At 53.8% G+C, this 20,743-nt stretch overlaps 2 protein-coding genes across 25 annotated transcripts in view; one reads left to right on the top strand and one right to left on the bottom strand.

Annotated features, from left to right (window-relative positions):
• The first annotated feature begins 429 nt into the window (after window positions 1-429).
• On the top strand, window positions 430-10,919 carry Prrt1b (proline rich transmembrane protein 1B). The gene is made up of 5 exons (XM_060389810.1): window positions 430-524; window positions 4,529-4,974; window positions 5,586-5,729; window positions 7,260-7,385; window positions 7,652-10,919. The coding sequence occupies exons 1-5, from the start codon at window positions 515-517 to the stop codon at window positions 7,895-7,897; spliced, it is 972 nt and encodes a 323-aa protein (XP_060245793.1). The 5' UTR covers window positions 430-514; the 3' UTR covers window positions 7,898-10,919.
• A 775-nt stretch (window positions 10,920-11,694) lies between these two features.
• Window positions 11,695-20,743, bottom strand: part of Rapgef1 (Rap guanine nucleotide exchange factor 1) — a 113,117-nt gene continuing 104,068 nt past the window's right edge. For all 24 annotated transcript variants that reach the window (XM_060389798.1, XM_021643199.2, XM_021643432.2 and 21 more), the window contains 9 exons: window positions 18,862-18,954; window positions 17,952-18,137; window positions 17,426-17,510; window positions 17,199-17,293; window positions 16,145-16,223; window positions 15,941-16,042; window positions 15,378-15,475; window positions 14,610-14,738; window positions 11,695-14,031 (listed from right to left, as the gene is read on the bottom strand). In XM_060389798.1, the coding sequence (XP_060245781.1) occupies window positions 13,881-14,031; window positions 14,610-14,738; window positions 15,378-15,475; window positions 15,941-16,042; window positions 16,145-16,223; window positions 17,199-17,293; window positions 17,426-17,510; window positions 17,952-18,137; window positions 18,862-18,954 (1,018 nt within the window). In that variant the 3' untranslated portion in view covers window positions 11,695-13,880. The remainder of the gene's footprint in view (window positions 14,032-14,609; window positions 14,739-15,377; window positions 15,476-15,940; window positions 16,043-16,144; window positions 16,224-17,198; window positions 17,294-17,425; window positions 17,511-17,951; window positions 18,138-18,861; window positions 18,955-20,743) is intronic.

Genomic DNA, 20,743 nt, shown 5'->3' with positions numbered 1-20,743 from the left:
GGACACACGTTGTTCTAAATTTCAGCTCTTGGCTTCTCTGGGGCAGGGGGTGGGAAGCTGATGGAAAAACAACAACAAAACTAGCTCTATTATCCTGCCTTTGGGTCACAGGTATACCCAGCTTCGCTTCCCTGGCCGCCCGGGTCTCCACCTCTCCTCAGTCTCTCATCCCGGTGGGAATTGCCCTGCCTCCTTCCTACCCCATTGTCTTGAAGGCTCCCTGCAGGACACCCAGGCCCTGCGACTCCGCCAAGGAATCGATCCAGGCTCCACAGAGCGGATCCTGCCCTCGGGGTCTGCCGTGGCGCTAACTGTCCCAGAGACAGGAGGTCGCAGGGTAGGTGCGAGCGCCAGGGAGCGAGGGAGCGACGTGTTGACACAGCCGTGGACAAACAAGGCGGTCAATTATTAACCTGCCGTGCGGCGGGCACCCGGAAACCCGAGCCGGCGCCGTCCACCGAGTGGGGCGGACCCAGGATCCAGGCCCAGAGCCGCACAGCCGCGGGATCCCGCCATGGAGGCAGGTGAGGAGCGCGGGGCACAGGGCTGACTGAGGGTGCAGACGGGAGCGAGGCGACCTTGGGGCCGGGGCACACTCGCACTCGGAGTCGGAGCCGAGGTCGTGTACAGGAGGCTCCGGGGTGGGGGGTTCAGGATCTCCCGCCCTTCCTCGCATCGCTGCGGGGCAGCTGGGGAGGGACCAGGAGTCCAGGCAGCAGCAGGTGGCTCTGCATTTCCCGCCCGGAATCTCCTCGCCGCTTCCAGTGTTTGCTGGCTTTGTTAACCACGCGGGACCAAGCTGAGGTCTCCCAAGCAGGGTGACCCAGTAAGGAGGCAGGGTGGGAGGAGAGAAACCTCGCAGGCTGGACCAGAGACTGCCGGCTGGGTGGGTAGGCGTGGCTGCTCCGTGGTAGAGCCCCATCAAGGCCTGATATCCCAGCAGGGGACCCCCGGTGTGTGTGTGTGGGGGGGGGGAGATTACAAAACTGCGTCCCGGTTCCCGCGCTCAGGGCAGAGTCCCGGGCTCGAGGGGCTTGGGGTGGTGCCAGGACCTGCAGGGCAGCGTCTGGATGGCCGGGGTGCCCCTCACATCCCCTGCCCCCACTGCAGAGGATGCTAGGATGACAAGAAGAATTCCTCTCTGCCCCACCCCCTTCTTGAACACCCCAGGCCTTGGAACAGCCCCTTTCCCTCCCTTATCTCAGCTGGACTGTTGCCCGCAGGCTCGGGTGTCGAGAACTTGAGAACCTGAGGCCGCGGAGCCGGCGCAGCCAGCGGGTTTCTTTACTGCGCGGTCCCTATCTCGGTGCCATCAAGCCTGGTATTTGCGCTGGCAGGATCCAGGGAAGCTGCGGTTTTTGTTATGATAACTGGACAGGCTCCTTCTGCAGTGGCTCGATGAAGTGCTTGCTGAGCCCCGATTCCCTAGCTTATGTAGAAAGGCTCCTGAAGACCTAGGGAGGACCCGAGTCCGGGGCCAGGCACCTGCTTCCCATCATCTTTGTAACACTGCGTTGCCATTATCTGTCCTTATTATTTATTTATCTATCTATTTTTCGGTTTTTTGAGACAGGGTTTCTCTGTGTAGCCTTGGCTGCCTTGGAACTCACTCTATAGACCAGGCTGGCCTCAAACTCCCAGCGATCTACCTGCCTCTGTCTTCCAAGTGCTGGTTTTAAAGGTGTGTGCCACTGTGGTGGTGAAAGAGGCCTAGAGGGGTCGGTTCCAGGTCCCAAGCCCACACCTGCCCTCAGGCCAGCTCGCCCGGGCAACGGCTTCTGAGACTGACAGGCTGTGTCCAGGAGTTGCCCAGGAGGAGGTTCTGGCTTATTGGCAGTGGCGTGGAAGAATTTCCCCACAAAGGTGTGGGGTGGGGTGGAGGGTAAGGAGGCACTCCAGTGTGCCAGTCTTGAGCATGTGTGAGAGTCTGTGTGTGTGTGTGTGTGTGTGTATCTCTGTATATACATACGTGTGAACTGGAGGGCCCGTATATCTGTATATACATACGTGTGAACTGGAGGGCCCAGAGTGGGCAGAGGCCAGTTGGCACTTCAGGCATATTTAGCATTTTCTGCTTTATTCCCCTGAGAAGGGGTTTCCCTCCCTGCCCAGGGCTCCGAAAGTCTCGGCCATGCTCCTGTCTCCATCCGACACAGCAATGGGGTCTCTGGTACACAGCTCCACTCCCCACTGACTCCTGCATTTTTATAGGGTCTGAACCCAGGTCCTAGCTCCTGCTCAGCAAGTGCTTTTACCTACCGAGTCATCTCCCCTCCTCCCAAGCCCTGTGCAGGTGACTTCAAAACAAAACCAAACCTTTCCTTCCCTTTCCTCCTCTCTTCCACCACCCCCATCCAGTATTGAAGATTGAACCCAGGACCCCATGAATGCCAGGCACTCTACCTCAAAGCTATATTCTAGCCTTTAACAAGCTTTCTTAATGTTTTAACTCTGAGATATTGTCCAAATAAACCAGACCAAACATAGTTAAAATGTGTGTTGTAATATTTTTAAACATCAGACACTTTCAAGACCTCATCATGCCAGGATGCAGGCTGATCTCTGAGTCTGAGGTCTACCTAGTGAACATCAGGCCAGCTGGGGCTACATAGTGAGAACTTGTCTCAATAAATAAAGAAATCAATTCAGATATTTTAAAATTTAGTTTAAAATTGTGACTTGGTTCTTTTTAAAATACGACTTCCTACTGGATTTGTTTCAGTAGTGTGTCTCTCTTTACCGTGTGGTTAAAATGGATGCTTTTTCTTGTAATTCCAGTAAATGGATATCAGAGTTGGCATGTGTTAGTTTTTCTTTACATTTATGTATTAATTTATTTATTGGTTTTTCAAGACAGGGTTTCTCTGTATTAACTCTCCTGGCTGTCCTGGAACTTGCTCTTTAGACTAGGCTGGCTTCGAACTCACAAGAGATCAATCTGCCTCTGCCTCCCGAGTGCTGGGATTAAAGGCATGCATCACCACTGCCTGGCTTTATTTATGTATTTCTTTTTGTTGGTTCTCCTCCTCCTCTTCTCCATGTTTACTCTGTGTGTGTATGTGTGTGTGTGTGTGTGTGTGTGTGTGTGTACGATAGCGCAAGAACGCACACACACAAGCACTGGAATGCCACAGCGCACATTGTCATATGATAACCTGCGTCGGTCTTTTCTCTTCTGCTGCGTGGGTCCTGGGGATTGAACTCATCAGCCCTAGCGACATGCTCTTTGCCACTCTGAGCCATCCAGCTGGCCTTTCTTCTTGGTTTTGAGACAGGGTCTCAAGTTGTAGCTTCGGCTGGTCCTGAACTTGAAGCAATCTGAGTGCTGGGCTTGTGGGGCTTGTTCATACTGCAGATTAGCCGGGTTGTGCCCTGGGTGCTGGGGCTGTTAGTGTTGTAAGTCCCTGGCTGGAGCGATGGGCTCCATTCGCGGCTGGTTTGCTCTGCGTTGCTCCCCATGTTCAGCTCTGTCTCAGTGCCCCACCCCCGCAGCTGCTTCTCAGGGCTGCACCCCGTACATGTGGACCAGAGAGTCAAGGGCCAAGAATCAGATGGCAGCCCAGCTCACATGGGGTGCACGGGGAGTTCGGAACCTCCCTTCCCGTCTTTCTGCAAGGCCAGTCTTTATCCCGGGCTGGGCAGCGCACTCAGCAGGTTTACCTCAGTTCTCCCCACATCCCTGCTGCGGCCAGGGCTGGGGCTCAGGACCCAGCGGGCAAGGAATCTAACCGATGCCTCACTTTCAGTGACCCAGGTGTTTTGTTTTTTAATGTGGGTGGGGCTTAAGAGACGGCTCGGGGTTAAGTACACTTGCTGCTCTTGCAGAAGACCTGGGTTCAATTCCTCGGACCCACGTGGTGGCTGTCACTCATCTGTAACTCCAGCTCCACGGATTCTAACGCCCCCTTCTGGCCTCTACAGAACGCATGCGTATGACGGCCAGGCACAAATGCGCAAAACACTTCACGCACATAAAATAAAAATGTTTTTTAGAAAGGGTGGTTAAAGCACACAGAATAAACTTTTCCATCATGAACTTTTTGTCCCTTATTATTATTTTTTCTCTAGAGGGGAGGCCATTGGTCAGCTCCAGGCATCATCCTTCTGGACCTGCCTGCTCTGTTTTTGTGTCTCCCCCAGGCTGTTAGATCATTAAGCTAAGGTGGCTGGTCCCTGGGTCCCAGGCATCTGCCAGTCTCCGCCGCTGGGATGGCAAACTTGTGTCACGATGCCAGGTTTTCTACGTAGGTTTCAGGGCTTGAACTCAGGTTTTCATGGTTGCACAGCAGGCATAGCACCCGGGAATTAATCTCACCGGCGCTGGTTTAGCCCACTGCTGAGAGTCCAAGGGTCCGCATCAGCAAGTTCTGTGCCCTGCGCTGTGAGCCTCAGCTTCCTTCACGTCCAGAAGTTCTTGGTCACCCGAGACGACCCTCTGTGCCACTGAGCGCCCTCTCAGCTCTAGTGACTCAAAGGGGAATCTGCGCTCAACAGCAGCTCGACCTCACAGGCCCGCCTTTCTCCCCAGGTTCCGACGCCAAGGGGGGCGACAGCCCCACAGGCCCGGAGGACTCCCCAGCCGCCGCCGACCCGCGCAGCCCAGCGCAGCCGTCGCTCCCGCAGCTCCCCCGCCGCCCGCAGCTGCTGGACGAAGATGCGGGGTCGGAGGAGGACCGGGCCGCTGCCGCAGAGGGCGATGAGCTGGCCCGGGGAGACCCAGAACCCCCGTCCGCGCCGGGCGAGGCGGGGCCCGGGCCCAAGGCCACCGGCGGCACGGTGCCGCCCATCGGCTTCGTGGGCGAGCCCCCGCCCTACGCGCCGCCGGACCCCAAGGCGGTGGCGCTGCTCTATCCGCCCTTCCCCCAGGTGCCCGTGCTGTTCCAGCCTGCGCCCGGGCCTGCAGCGATCTACCCGCCTCCGCCCGGCCCGCTCTTCCCACCTGCGGCTGGAGGAGCCTCCTTCCCCTTCCCTGCGGTAAGCACAGCGCTCAGGCCTGCAGGAGGCGGAGACCAGCGACAATCTAACAGGGTTCCCAAAGGACGAAAAGGAGCTGTCCAGGAAGGACACTGGGCACAGGCTGAGGGGTGACCAAGCCAGGTTTCTGGGAAGGATGGGTTTGTTTTGGTGGTCAGGAGTACGGAAGATGACATCAATGTGGAAGGCCTCAAGGGGGTAGACAGCCTAATAGAAAGAAAAAAATAATTAAAAAAACAAAAACAAAAACACTTTATTTTTTATTTTTTAAAGACAAGGCTTCATGTAGCTCAGGCTGGGCTGGAACTCACTACCTTATCCTGCTGCCTCCACCTGCTAAGTGCTGGTTCTAAAGTGGTCCTTTAATCCCAGCACAGGCAGAGGCCAAGCCAAGTCTACATAGAAAGACCCTGTGGACAAAATGAGGGCCCCATGCGTTGCGAGTGGAGGAGCGGTGGAGGCCACCCCTCCCACCTTCGCAGCTCCAGCTTTGGGCTGGACAGTGTGTGCGGCAGAGTTGAGGGGACTCCTGGGGCAGGAGGTGGGTGTGAGGAGGTGAAGGGAATCAGGCTCCTCTCCCTGGTTCCTCATGTAAGTGATTCTGCCCCCAGTATGGCGGCCCCGTGGCTGGTGCCCCCGCCCCCATGCAAGTGGAACACAGGCCGCTGCCCAAGGACTTCATGATGGAGTCGGTGCTGGTGACCCTGTTCTGTTGCCTGCTCACAGGGCTTATTGCCATCGTCTACTCCCACGAGGTAGGTGACCAGGAGGGACACAGCTGGGACACAGCCTCTGTCCCAGCTGTGCCCCTGTGGGCACTGGTAGGGGTCCCACCCAGCAGCCAGCAGCCTGGTAGGACCCAGGAAAAAGCCCTATTGAGCTTGGCCTTTCTTGTCTACTTTCTTCACCTGCGACCTTCACTTCTAAGGATCTGTCCTGGCAATTTCTAAAACAAACAAACAAACAAACAAACAAACAAAAGTATAAATGATGGATGAGGCCCAAGGTGTTGCCCATCGCTGTGGTGTTTCAGCAGCCTTTAGTCTACATATCCATCCTTCTGCCTCAACTGCCTCTTGGTCTATAGACCATCTGCCTGCCCCCCACCCTTATCTTTTTTTTTTTTTCTTATCAGTTACATTTTATTAACTCTGTATCCCAGCCGTATCCTGCTCCCTCATTCCCTCCCAGACCCTCCCTCTCTCCCTCATCTCCACCATGCCCCTTTCCAAGTCCACTGATGGGGGGGGGACCTCCTCCCCATTCGTCTGATCCTGTTTTATCAGGTATCTTCAGGACTGGCTGCAAAGCCCTCCTCTGTGGTCTAACAGGACTGCTCCTCCCTTGGGGGGTGGGGAGGCCAAAGAGCCAGTCATTGAGTTCCTGTTAGAAATAGTCCTTGTTCCCCTCACTTTGGGAAACCTATTGATTACTTAGCTACCACAGGCTACATCTGAGCGGAGGTTCTAGGTTATATCCATACATGGTCCTTGGTTGAATGCCCCACCCTTATCTTGCTCGCATGCATCTATTCATCTGTTAATCCACCTCTCCACCCTCCCTCCCACTAAGACAATCACTCCATCAACTCTATTACCCTCTCGCCATCTATTACCTCATCTGCTCATCTTCTCCTTTTTGTTTACCCATCTTCCAGTCTCTACGGAGCTGCTCTCTCTCCATTCACTCATTCATTTGCATGATTATATCCATCCACCCTCTATCTCACTAGCATCCCTCCTCCCTCTTTCCTCCCTGTTCCCTCTATTACTGTCCACATGCCTGGACATGTGGGGTCAGGCCTGGGGGACTCATTGATGAAGGTGCTGTGATGTTCTGACTGATGGAAGGCGAGCCTGGGTGTTACAGGTAACAGCCTGGCCTTGCTGGGAAGTGAGGGGAGGTCTCAGGCCCAAGGTCATTACTAGCCAGGACTTAGGGAAGCAAGCAGCTCAGAGGTAGGACTGTGGATTTTGGCTTTGCCATCAGCTGTTTGGCCCAGGGAGGCCATTTAAGTTTGCTGAGCTTTCATTTCATCATCAGCAAAGTGGAGTATAATGAGCCCCGTTTGGGAGCTGCCGTGAGGTGGCATGAGAGGAGCTTGAGGGCATTCCTCAGTGCTGGAGGGACCACTGCCATTACTCCTGCACCTTTGTAAGCCATGGACCCACTTCCTGACCTTCTCAGGCAGCATGTGCCTGACCTTGAAGGTGTGCTGGTGGGGTTTGGGGTGGGTAGAGGGGAACTGTTGTTGGTATATCCCACCTTGGCCTATCTTGTTGCAGACTCGAGCAGCCCTGGGCAGGGGTGACCTGGCACAGGCAGAGGCAGCCTCAAGGAAGGCCCGCTCACTCGTGCTCTTCAGCCTGCTCTTCGGAGTGTTCGTGTCTACCAGCTGGGTCATCTATGTGGTAGTGGCCCTCTACCTTCCCTGAGGCCCAGGACTCACAGGCCAGGCTGCCCTTTCTGTGGACCCTGGTCCCCACTGTAGCCAGCTGCTCCTCACACAGGGCAAAGGGGAGGTGGGCTCAGAAGCCCTGTTTATGGGTGGCCTACTGAGGCCTTGGGTGGGAAAGGTATGAGGGACATAGGCCCATACAGCCTGGAGGTTTTCCTGGGATGCCTGCCTTCACCATTACTCCTGGAGACCACAGACTAAAACCGTCTATGTCTTCAGAGCCTCTGGAAGGACATGGCTACCTCCAGCCCAGCTCAGGGATCCGGCTCTGGTCAGTATGGACTCTCCCCCGGAGTTCCGGCCTGGTCTTGCACCCTTGCCCACGCTGGGAGAGATCAGGACTACTATGTCGGTCAACAAAGTGGCAGAACTTCCTGTGTACTTCAGAGGACACGGCTACTTTCTGTCTTCCTTTGTGTGCAGTTGAATCCCCAGGTCTGTCTCCCGCCTTTCCTGGCTGTCTGATGCTCACAGTTCACCTTCCTTTCTTGAGATCCACTTTTCTGTAAATGTCACTCTTCTCTTGTCTGCTCTGGCTTCTGTTGGCCATCTGCTGAGGCCTTTGGTTACTGTCTTTTCCTGCCCCAGCTTCGCGAGCAATCTCTTTTCAGTTGTCATCCCAAATAGATCAGCTGAGGGGTAGAGGATGTGCCTCAGCTCATGCACAAAGGCCCATGCTCCATTCCCAGCACTACAAAAATGGGGCGTGGTGGTGCACATCTGTAACCCCAGAACTTGAGCAGAAGGAACAAAAGTTCAAGGTCATCCTTGACTCCGCTGAAAGATGGAGGCAAGGCTGGCTATATGATACTGTCTAAAAAATCGACAAGCAAAAGGGTCCCCAGTTCCTCAGAAGACTGTCCTGACTGGAGTGCTCTCAGATCAGGCCACCTCAGGTGGTAGGAGACACCTGCACAGTAATACACAGCTGTCCCCACATGCGTGTCCCGGGGCTCGGCCCAGCTGGCTGTGGGAAAGACTGTCGTCACAGAGTTCCATCTGTGAGGAGCACACAAGGGTGCACCGTAAGGCACAGTGAGCCCATGCAGGCTCGCCTCTCCTTTAGGCCCTGCTGCCTGAAGCCACAGCCTCTGCCAGTATGGACACAGAAGCCCAGCCTCCTCTAGGAGTAAAGAAGGTCAGCGGTGAGCAGCAGGGGCATCCAGGACACAGGGCTGTCCTGGCACCTGACCTTCAAAATGCAAGACAGCCGCAGCAAAGAGGAAAAGACTTTTTGGGGGCTGGTAGATGCCTCAAAAGTACCTCATTGAACCCACCAGCCATCTACAGCATTCTTACACTCCTTTAAGTAAGTCATGGGAGCTGGGCAATGGTGGTGCAGAGGCAGGTGGATCTCTGTGAGTTCAAAGCCAGCCTGTTCTACAGAGTGAGTTTCAGGACAGTCAAGGCTACACAGAGAAACCCTGTATCAGACAAACAATTACTGTGGAAGGTGTCTAGGAGGCTCCTTTGGAGGTGCTGAGTCCCCCAGGGGGTTTCGTTAAACTGCAGCGGAGACCATAATGGCAGCCTGAAGGTCTGCATGATTAAGGAGCTTCTTGCCTCTTCTGCTTCTGCTGCTGCTTCCAGACACCGCGGGTGGTGATTAATAAAACTGTTGAGAGTACCTGCACCAGGATCTTACCATAAAAGCTCCAGTGTCTGCTGCGTGATGCTGCTGTAAGGTTGCAGCTGATACAAAAAACAAGAAAGTGGAGGCTGGAGTGTGAGAAGCAGAGGAGGTGGAAATCAGTACAGTGTACAGTGAGTAGTCAGCAGTCAAAATGGGGTACAGCTCAGCGCTGTGTATGGATGAACAGTCACCAAAGTGAGGGACGGCTCAGCACTGTGTATGGATGAACAGTCACCAGTCAGAGTGGGGGACGGCCCAGCATTAGGAAGAGTCACCGGGTAAAGTGAGGGGATGGCTCAGCACTATCAAGTTAAAAGGTAAAGGAGTTTGCCACCAAGACTGACAACCTAAGTTTCATCTCCATAACCTGGCGTGGTGGAGAGAGCCAGCTCCTCAAAGTTGTCCCTGAGTGCCACACAAGCATCGAGGCATATGCACAGCTGCCCATGCACACACAGATACCCGAAATAGAAAAAAATAAATAAAATGTATTAAAGGAAAAGAAAATCAGAAGATATGGTTCTATAGCTAGTATGCCATGAAAACCAAAACCAAATGCACAGACAAAACAGAAGGCAACTCAGTAAGGTGGCTGGATACAAAACAACATAAGCACTTTCAGGTTAAAAAATTCAAGACACTGCTCATAAAAGTGACAAAAACGAAGTGGTGGCACATACCTTTAAGGTTGACCTTGAACTCATAGTGGTCTGTTTGCTTCTGCCTTCAGAGTGCTGGGATTAAAGGCATGAGCCACCATGCTGGGCAAAAATGAAAAATGAATTAAAAAAAAAAAAAAGCCGGTAGTAATGGTGCACACTTGTAATCCCAGCACTTGGGAGGCAGAGGCAGGCCAATCTGTAATTTCTTGGTCTATGAGTGAGTTTCAGGACAGCCAAGGATACACAGAAAAAGACCCTGTCTTGAAAAAACAAAAGTGGAGCACAATTGGAGATGACACCGAATGTTAGGGTCCAGACTCTTAACTCATATCCACATTCAAACACATGTGCTTGCGCACACAACTGAGATTTTAACAGTAATTGCTTCATACCAGTGAGTAGCTGAGGGTCAGATGACTGTTGTGGGAGTCTCCATGTACCACTGCATCTCACAACTGACATCTTGACAACACTAGCTAATCAAATATCTCATTTATGTGTATAGGTCCCCCTCCCACACACACACCCTGGGGATTGAATTTAGAGCCTCACAAGCTAGGAATGCACCTTACCACTAAGCTTCATGCCCAGCCCTTATATTTAGGCCTTTTACACCTCTTCCCTCTGAGTGCCTAGTTTTCTGTGTGGAATCTAGCACATTTCAATAGCATCCCTGTTTTTGTTTTTTTAAATGACAGTATTAGAGCTAAAAGTATTGCTATTTTCTCTTTTTAAAGCCCACATCGTCTGGCTGAAATCCATGTTCACATGATGCTGTAATCCATGTATTTTATTGTTTTCTTTTCAGGAATTAATTCCAGGTGTGTTTTTCTTGTTTTACTGCATCAGCTAGAATTGCAAGCACTGCAACACTGAATAGAAGTGTGGATGGTGAATTGCCTTTTGAACTCAGAAGTTTTTCAATTTTTCACCTTTGTAAAAAGACTAAAAAAATTTATCAAGTGCTGTACCCCTAGTTTTTTAAACACACACACACACAACCGCCCCCCATCATAATTTGGACCTGACTGGAAAGTTATGAAATGTGTTCTATTGCTATGATAACTATATTGACTTTCAATCCAGTTTGTTTTTTTTTTCAAAGTCTCACTGCAGCCCAGAGATCATAAAGATCTACCCACCTGCTTCTGCCTTTCAAGTGCTGGGATTAAAGATGTGCACTACCAGCCAAGTCTGGCTCAGACTTCCTTTTTTTAGGTTTTTGTGCGTGTGTTTTGTCTGCACGCACATGAACAACCTGCATGCCTGTGCTGGAGTAAGTCAGAAGAGGGCATTGGGCCCCTGGAGCTGCAGTTCTGATGGCTGTTAGACACCGCATAGGTGCTGGGTGTCCAGGTTCTCTGCAAGGGCAGCCAGTGCTCTTTTTTAATTTTTTAAAAAAATTTGAGACAGGGTTTCTCTGTGTAGTTTTGAACTCACTCTAGACCAGGCTAACCTTGAACTCACAGAGATCCACCTGCCTTAGCCTCCCAGAGTGCTGGGAATACAGGTGTGCGCCACTGCCCCTGGCTCAGCCAGTGCTCTTAACTGCCGAGCAGCCTCTCCAGCCCCCTTTCAGGTGCTGGCTGTGAGCTGTCCCCGGGTGTGGCACTTCATTCCTGGGGTCCGAGGACATTTCATGGCTGTCTTCCTCAGCACTTGTATTCGGACAGTCACGGGAATGAGTGACATGAGAAGCCACTGTGAAGGCAGCAGCCTCAAAGCCTGGTACTTGATCCTACCCTGGATGGGTCTGCTCGGAGGGTAGGTGAGGTGGCACAACTCTTGGGTGTGCACGGTGCTTGTGTATTTATTTTTTCTCGTGTGAAAGTGTGTGTAGGTCAGAGGATGACTTGCAGGAGTCAGTTCTCTCCCAATGCCTACCGGAGCCCCGAGACCCCACCCTAGCCCTTCCCCTCCAGCTGTCACAAGCAGGCAGACTGGCACAGAAAGCCTGGACACAGACATGGCATCAGACAGGCTTCTGTCTGTTTATTTTTCTTTTATATAAAAGTTGCGCGCTTGTAGGAAGATGCACTGTCAGACAGGTTAGTGGGGGTTTATATTACAGTGTCACACTGGGAGACGGGGCGGGTGTCTTGGTTCTAGGGTCAGCCAGATGTGGCATCTGCTTGCCCTAGCCTTGGCCAGACCATACCTGCAGGTAAGGCCAACTCAATTGTCCATGCTGCTGAGTATGTCTACAAAGACTGATTCTCACAGCTCCCCCAGCCTCCAACCCCCAAGAAACAGACACGTGGAAGCCAGGCTGCAGTGAGCGCTGGGCTCAGCTGCAGGTGACTGGGGAAGCCTGGTGGCTAATAAGTTAAACCCATACGTCGCACTTCGAGGGCCCCAGACTCCAGAGTTGCCCTGGCCCTTTGCCTAGCCTGCCAAAGGCCCAGGATTGCAGGAGGGCCTCGCTCTTCTGGGTCTGGAAGATGAGCCTTCCTTTCCGCCCAGCTCATGCTTGGGAGCCTGCTCTGTCTGCTGCAGCACCAGTAGGCTAGGCCTGACTGTTGGCCTGTGCTATGGAGGAGGCTGGGAGGAGGGGCCTGTATGCACAGTGCTCCCCACTCAACACAGCAACACTCAGAGCTGGTGAAGGACAGGAAGCAGGAGGCAAAGACTGAAATGAAAGGACCTGCAAAAGAGGAACAAACCAAAGACCCACACTACGCGGCTCACAAGCCTGACTCCACATACACGCCTTAAACAATTCATGGGCGGCTGCTGCCGGAGGGGAGCGGGCCACGGGGCTGTCCGCAGATGTCCCCTCTCTATTTACAGCACAAATAAACAGGAGGGGGTGGGGAAAAGAACCCATAGTTCCTTTTTGATAAAAGATGCTAAAAGACCCAGGAAGGGTTCAGAGTGATCCGGCCAGCAGCTCTTGCTCTTTCCTTCTGCTGTGATAACTGGGTTGAGGAAGCACAGAGATCTTGGTATCCACTTGACCAAGCCCCATGGCCAGAAGAAATGGGTGCTTGTCCATGCAGCACTGAACTGCAGCATGGGGCAGGGCCAGCAGCACCTGTCAACTAGCCCAAAGTGGTGGGCATGGAGCCACAGCCAGGGAGACCCCAGCACCGAGCCCTGAACAGATTGTCAACCTCAGCAGCAGTGGGTGGCTCTAGACCAAGGAAAGAGGCCCTCTGCCTGGAGTCAGGAGGGTCCTGGTGGCCCTCCCATCCCAGGCCTGCCTGCTCTGCCTCTTGGGTATAACAGATATTCCCAGGCAGCAAAAAGGGACTAGGAGCCTGCTGGCTGCTAGGGGTTGGGCAAAATAGGAGGGAAGCATATAGGCCTGGAAGGGACAGGAGGCGGCATTTAAGGCACACAGCAAGCACGGAGGGGCTGCTTGCCTCTCCCCAGGTCACTAAAGATTCTCACTCTGATCCATTCACAAGCACAGCCTTGGCCCAGATCAGCATGAATTTTCCCTTCTGCCTCTGCTTCCTGATCCCCAGAGTGCCAATGATGTGGGCTGGGGCTAGACCAGTGGTGGGGAACAGGACGGAAGGTGCTTCTGGAGGCCAGCACGGTCTAGCACGCAGTCTTAGTGGGCCGGGCATGGCAGGACAAATCTGGAGCCAATACTGTGAGGAGGGCCAGCTCTGTGGCTGTTACCTAGTACCCATCATACTTTCTGGGCTGGGTCTAAATGCCTCATCCTCCATGTTTAAATGGCAAAAGATTCCTGCCATGGCCCTTTTCTATCTTCTGCTTCCCATCTCTTCTGACTCCAGGCGCACTGGAGGACAGCCCACCCAAGAGACCTAGGGCCTCTACTCTTGTGTCACTTAAGAAGCCTAGGACAGCTTTGGGAGGGGTCAAGCCCGCCATTCCCCTGGTCTGCTGCCTGGATCTCTGCTGCTCTCCAGCTGGAGGGGACAGTAGAGAACAGGAGGCAGCAGACAGAAAACAGGAAACAAAACCAGACCAGGGGCCACCAGTGCACAAGCCAGTCCTGAGGCCTGCCGGTCAGCTCGTTGTGAACCCTGGGGCTGTAGCCCCAGAGAGGGAGGCAGGAATCCGGCCAGCAGGCTTGGGCGCTGCCACACAGCCAAGCCGTGGAAGGACAGGCTCTGAGGCCGGGACTCGCTCCAGGTCCTCTCCTGGCTGCTCGAGCGTTCTCATAGCCAGCCTGCCCCTAGGTCTTCTCTTCGCGGTCTGTTTTCCGCCTTGTTATGTTCCTGGGTTTGATCTTCAGAGAGAGTTCCCATAGGGCCTCCTCAGCCAGGTGGTCACTGAAGTCGTTGAAGAAGTTTATGATGTCGTCGTTTCTCCGGATTTCATAGTGCCTGGTGGGAAAGGGACAGTCAGTGAGTCCAGGGCTAGCTGAATAGCGGGGCCAGAACCTCACGGGGTACAACCCAGACCACCGTGGGCCCTCACAATCAACCGCCTGCTAGGGTCACTGCTACTAACCCAATAGGGGACAACAGCGCTATGCACCAGGGAGTTAAACAGCCCGCTACGAGCCCCGGGCCTCCCACACCGTTACAGCAGCTCCTCGGGATAAGGCTGCACAGACCCATCCAGAACATGGTCCACCCAGGTCATCCTGACTCGGCTGTGATGTCCAAGTCTGTCCTTCCACACTAGACCCAGGCAGGTCACATTGTCAGCTTCCTTCTTAAGGCCTGGAGAGTACCTGCTTCCTGACTTGTAATTGGAGGACAAGCTGGCCGCCACCATAGGGCCAGGGCCAGGCCAGGGACCAGACAAAGAGCTGAGCCCTTTATGTGGATTTCCCCATGCTGTCCTGATAAAAGCCAGGGGAGCAGGGACCAAACTCTACCCCAGAGAGCAGGCTCTTTGCCCTTGTGGTCATGCCCCTCCCTGCAGCGGGGCCAGGCTGGTACCAGGCAGCACTTACACCTGCTGGAAGCATCGCATACTGTCCAAGATGTTGAACTGTTGCCACCTCTTGGAGAAGTTCACTTTCCCATCAATATAGTCTGGGTTTCCCAGGTGAACGAAGGTCAGGTCCTGCAGGATCAGGCCTCTGAGGGATGAAGGCAGAAGCCAGTTACTGCATTGGGGACAGACTCAGGAGGCAGTTGTTTTGCTATGAGCTGGCTTTGCCACTAGAATCTGATGACAACTTTGGTCCATGGCAAGCAGCTGCTGAACCTTAGAGTAAGCCAGAGCAGATTTAGGTGGTCTTCCAACCCACATGAAACCTTGCCGCCTCACTCTGGGTCAGAGACCCCTGTGGATCCCTTAAGAACCAGCTTAGCACTTGTATCCTGGCTATGGAGGACTGAGGCTGACCTAGCTATAGGGGTGGACAGGGTAGTGGTTGCAAATGTCAAACTGTTAACTGAACAGTCAAACAGACTACAATCGAAACTGGGATCTGGACAGACGCTCAGAGGTTAAGAGAGCTTACTGTCTTTGCAGAAGACTTGGGGGTTTGGTTCCCAACACCACGCGGCTACTCACAACTACCTGTAACTCGAGTTCCAGAATATCCCATCCCCACTTCTGACCTCTGTCAGCTACTGCACACACATGGTACACACATAGACACCCAGGCACACACAAATACACCCAGGTGGACACACGCTTAATATGAAAACAAAAAACCTCCACTAAAACGGGGATGTCTGTATTATCAGGTGTGGGAGGGGAGCTAACTCACAGGTACGGGATACATGGGGGTTCAACCTCTGAGAGGGCAGCCCGGTAGGCTCGGAAGGAGGATGAGCTGTCAATCAATGTGCAGTACTCAGCCAGGCCCTGTAAGATAGAGGTGGGTTAGTGATAAGTGATTATAACATGCCAGACTCAGGCCCTGCTGACACCTCTTAACAGTGTCAGTTAAACCTCTGTGGCAGAGAGCCTCAGGCCTGTTCGTGTGAAATGCCCTTGTGCACTCACGTATGAGTACGTGTTCTCAGAGAGAACCCTTGCCTGGCCTCACTTGTCCTTTCATCTAGCACTCACCTGCCCACCAGTCCTAACGCAGTGCCTAGCCCAGAAAGGCCATTTTGGACGGAAGGGCTGGATTTAGCAGGCGAAGCTGAAGCCCAGACGCAGGGAGCGTTAACAATCCCACAACCGATCAAGAAAGCCCTACAGCCTGCTGACTGGAGAGACCAGACACACGGGATGTGAAGTGCATTACAGAGGTGAGTGTCGGGCGGACCCGTGCCTGGTCTTGCTCAGGCCCGCTCCAGCCTGCCCAGACTTGCCATCACCCACCTCTGAGGTCTGCCTCTGCCACTCCAGTCTGCGGATGGGCGCCGAGTCCAGCGCTGAGAGGATGGCCAGGTAGGAGTTGAAGTTGTTCAGCTTGCGCAGGTGCTGCACAGAGAGGCGGTGCTGAGGAAGGGTAGGGCAGTGCAGGGCTGGAGGCGCTCGCGTCCGCAGGCAGGGTGGGGAGAGCTCGGGGCATTGAGCAGTTACCTTCATGATCTTGATGAACTTGAGGAGCAGCCTCTCCCGGTCCTGGGCCTTTTCCTGCAGCATGATGATGGACCGTACCCTGCAGGAAAGGGCCAGAGAAGCAACAGCTGAGCTGACCATATGCTCGGTGGCCCTGGTCGATGAAATACATGTGACCCCCGTGCCAGCTGGCCACAAGTTCTTACCCATCTGGAGCCTGAAGCCCAAGCATGACCCTGGTCCCTGATCTCGGGGTCATGTCAGAAATCATGACTCCAAAGGGTACTGTGTACTTCCAGCCTGCCTGGGGCTTCTGGCAGCCAACAACAGCATCCAGGTAAGGCTCAGGAGGCTAGGTAGCTCCTATCTGCCCTAGAAGCCAGTACACTCAGACTGGAATGGTGGCCACTGCTGAGGGGAGGGCACTTCCCATGCAGGGGAGAAGCAAGGCCTCCATGAAGCAATGAGACCTTTCCCTGGGGTCACAGCGGGCAGGTGGGACAGGGACGATGCAGGAGGAGGTGGTGGCACCTAGTCACATCTTGAAAAGAAAAAATGACCGGGTGATAGATATACACACCCTGACAGCTTTTATTTTGCTTTAAAAATTCAGAGATAAGCTGGGTTGGTGGCCCACACCTTTAACCCCAGCACACAGGAGGCAGAGGCAGAGGCAGAGGCAGAGGCAGATGGATCTCTGAGTTCAAGACCTGGTCTAAAGAGAAAGTTCCAGGACAGCCAGGACTATGTAGAGAGGAGGAGAGGAGGGTTCCTGTGCCCCTCAGGAACAAATCAAAGCCTTAACACTCCATTTCTTTGCTAAGCAGCTGGTCTGTATCAGGCAGTCAGATGCTCTAGCCCTGGTGGCTTATAGCAGCTGCAGAGAGTGGCACGCCTCCCTGAACTACAGTCTATGGTGCTACGCCAACCAGCTCTGCCTTCTCTGTTGCCCATAGTCAAGGCTAGTGCCCAAGGTTCTGGAAAGATCCGAGGACTGACCATTCAACCTCTTTGCCAAGAAAGTTTGGGCTGCCCCTGACCAAACCACCTGAGAAGTGCTGTGGCTCCTTCTCACCAGTAGGACATGTTGTTGAAGTGCTCCGTGAACTGGGTCAGGTTGGGGCTCTTCTCTTCATTCTGCTCTTTGGCCCAAAGCAAAACTTCAGGAATCTGGGTGGAAACAGAACAGACCGTATTGCAGCCTCCGAGACTCCTGGTCTGGGGGTGGGGCTCTCCTTCGTGACAGCCAGCAGCAGCTTCTAGGCAGAGCTGCCTCCCCTCGCAGGGCCACTCAGTCCATACCTCTATCTTATAGAAAAGTTCAGCATCCAGCAGTGTCAGCTGCTCTGCGATTTCATGGCTGTGAAAATCATGCAAGGTCCCTGGCCTGGAATACATAATGGTGAGAAGTATGGTTGGGGACAGTGCTGTAGCTTTAGCTCCATGGGCCCTTCTGGGCCATAGGGCTACACTCAGGGTAACTGGCTCCCTACACACACCACCTGACACCCCCCCACCAGCTGGCAGAGAGAAACTTTTTCCAGGCTTTTAGGAAGTAAGGATGGCATGGGGGATGTGTGTGTGTGGGGGAGGCATGAGTATTGGGGAATCCAGAGCTGAGCACAGCCCAGAGCACGTTCATCTCCTGTGTATGCAGCTTCATTTGTTTTTCTGGCAATCCATGAGGCTTTGCTCCACAGGGATCAAGGGAGAGACCAGCCATGGGAGCCCAGGATCTGTCCATGAGGCACCTCATCACAGGGCTATGGGGAAAGGCAGCTGCTGTACTTAGTCTGACCTGCACTATGGGCTGATACTGGCTCCTCACCTGGCTGCAACACCCCTGGCTGCCAAAGGCTGGTCGGAATGGGCACACCTGAGCAGCTTCTTCTGGTCCACCTTGTCCAGAATGTTCTTCCGAAGTACTCTGGCCAGGCTGAGCTCTCCACTGCACACTAGGCGGAAGACTAGCTCCATCAGCAGCTTCAGGATCTCTTCTGTCAGCTCCACCAGGCTAAGGGCCAAGAGCACTAGGTGAAAGGCAGGCCAGGACCCCAGTTGGGGATGCCACTCACGCACTGTCTCCACAGCACTGGGAGTGGCCTTTCTGCAATAGGTCCTGACAACTCACTCAATGTACTTGCTGCTTTCTGCCTTGGGGAAGTTCCTGTTCTGACCCTGGGGTGATGAGATGTCAGACAGGAGCCTCATCTCCACTGAGCTCCTCCATCCCTGACTTTCACATCGTAGAGCCAGCACACAAGAGTAAGAAGCCATTGGAGGGCAAGGGTTCAGAGGTGCTACCCCCAGAATAGGCCAGCCAGTTACGCCTGGAAAAGGCAGGAGTCATAGCCTAGGCTCACACAGACTGTGGCTGTGGCGAGCCTGTGGAGATGCAGCCTCTTCCACATGTCGGCCTCCATCTGGCCCCACTATGCTGATGGGTGTGTCTTACTGTGAACTAAGATAACAGTCCCAGATAAGACAGGGGCTCACCCTACAAGGAACTCCAGAGCTAACCCCATCCCCCACCCCGTCTGTCGTGTCTGTTACTCTCTGAGCTGGGATGAAGCAATGGGCAGCACTCTGTTCTGTGCAGGGGCACATACCCCCACGGTGGGTGGAATGTAATGGTGAGGAAGCCTGTACCACCCCTATGGCCTGCTAGAGGCCTGTGCAATGCACACAGGCTTGAGCATTTGCCGCCCACTCCTGGGACTATGGGGCAAGGCACTTACCAGAGCTCATCCACTACTCGCACCAGCACAAAGAACGTGTTCTTGCTGACTCGCTTTTTGAACGTATCAGCAAAGGGAGAGAACTTCTCATATGTGAAGTGTGGATTAAGGTCCATAAGGCAGGGATTGCAGGGACTGCTAACTTTGAGACCCCCCCTCCCATCAGCCATTTATGGTGCTGAGAACCCTGTGAGTGAAGGCTTATTAGCTTATGGAAGCAAAGGCCTGGTCTATGTGCAGTGGGGATATACAAAGCCAGAATCGAGCCCTGGCCAATGGCTCCAGAAGCTGCTCCTGAATGCTGAACCGAGGACCAACTCTGGCATCCTCTGGCTGTCTGTGTGTTGGACCTGAGTGCTGACACACTGAGGGTCATGGTGTTGGGCCTCAGGTGCAGGAAGCAGGTCCCTATCTAGACATCCTCAAAGACCCAGGGCCTGGAGAGTGAACAAACCCAAAAGGCTTCCATCTGGAGATCACATCCCCAGTTATGTAGCCACAATGGCATGGATGATCCTGGGAGCTTGAGCCTTGGAAAGCCAGGCTGGTCCTTCTTTCTGGAGACAGCAGACTTTACCAGTGCCCCCCACTTCATGATAGCCCTCACACCTGACTCATGACCACTGAAGCCGGGGTCTGCTTTGGAGACGGTGGCTTCCTGCTGCTGCCCTGCCCCCATCAGCTCTTCACGCTCTCCCTTACTCCTCAATGATCCTTGACCTGGGTTTTGGCACTCAAGGGAAGCCACCCCAAATGGATGGTCTACCTGGCCCCCAACAAAGTGCTACCCGGGTCTTGAGGAGGAAATGCCTCCAGGAACTTGCTGGCTGAGACTAAGTGGGGAAGGGCTGAGAAACAGGGGGCAGTAGAGGTTGGAGGTGGGAATACACAGTTTCCCATCCTCACTGGCGTAACAGATACAAAAATGGTCTCACAGACAAGTGGGAGCCCATAAGCAAACGCATGTCATTTTGCCATGTTTGTGGCAGACGTAGCTTACAGTCTTTCGTTAGGCCAGGCTCTAGCAGGTGCTTAGAGTCCATAGATGGGAAATGGGCACACCTGTCCTGACAGAACAGGGCAGTTAGTTAGGGTCAGACTGAGGAGAGGAGGGACGGAGGAGCCCCTGAGAGGTTTCAGGGCGCACAGGAAGATGGAGAGCTGCCTCAGTGACAGCAACTGTCCAGCAGATGGCAGTCACAGGCTATGTGGCTGGGAGATGGCCTAGTTGCTGTGGTTCCCAGGCAGGCCCAATACAGAGAAAGAGGAACAGGCAGGCTTCTTCCAAAGACACAGGGGAGTAGCAATCCCCAAGGGTGAGTCCTGGGTTGGGGCAAAGCCTAGCTGTGATGGAGCTGTTTGCTACCTGGCCAAGGCAGCCAGTAAGGGCCAGGTCTGCCTCGAAGCCACTGAGTTCTCTTCTCTCTTTCTTTCCCCTGAGTTTTCTTCTTTCTTTCTCACCCCGTCCCCCCTTCTGTTTTTCTGTGTAGTTCCAACTGTCCTGGAACTCACTCTGTAGACCAGGCTAGCCTCAAACTTTGAGATCCACCTGCCTCTGAGTGCTGGAATCAAAGGTATGTACCACCATGCCTGGATGAGTTTTCTTCTCTTTAGCCTGGTCCTCTCTTAAGTCCACTGGTCCCCACTGGCAGGACACCCAGGGCTCAGTGTGGAGAACCTGCAGAAAGGTCTCTGGCAGGGCCACCCACCTCCTTCTTTCTCTCAACATTTCTCAGTCTTTTTTTTTCTTCAGAATTACCCAGTGGTCTCATCCACCCCCAGAGTGCAACAGCACTCTATCCCATGCCCTCCATGGCATTTCATTTTCCTCAACCATTTTGTTTTTGAGTCAGGGCCAGGTTGGTTAGGGTGGGAACTGGGC

This window comes from Meriones unguiculatus, chromosome 8 (assembly GCF_030254825.1).
Source record: "Meriones unguiculatus strain TT.TT164.6M chromosome 8, Bangor_MerUng_6.1, whole genome shotgun sequence".
Lineage (NCBI taxonomy): Eukaryota > Metazoa > Chordata > Mammalia > Rodentia > Muridae > Meriones > Meriones unguiculatus.
This window is presented reverse-complemented; position numbering and strand designations above follow the sequence as displayed.

Excerpts from the sequence above, each read along its gene's own strand:
- Prrt1b (XM_060389810.1), top strand. Across the intron at positions 5,730-7,259 it reads CCATCGTCTACTCCCACGAG|ACTCGAGCAGCCCTGGGCAG; the intron begins GTAGGTGACCAG and ends ATCTTGTTGCAG. Across the intron at positions 7,386-7,651 it reads CCAGCTGGGTCATCTATGTG|AGCCTCTGGAAGGACATGGC; the intron begins GTAGTGGCCCTC and ends CTATGTCTTCAG.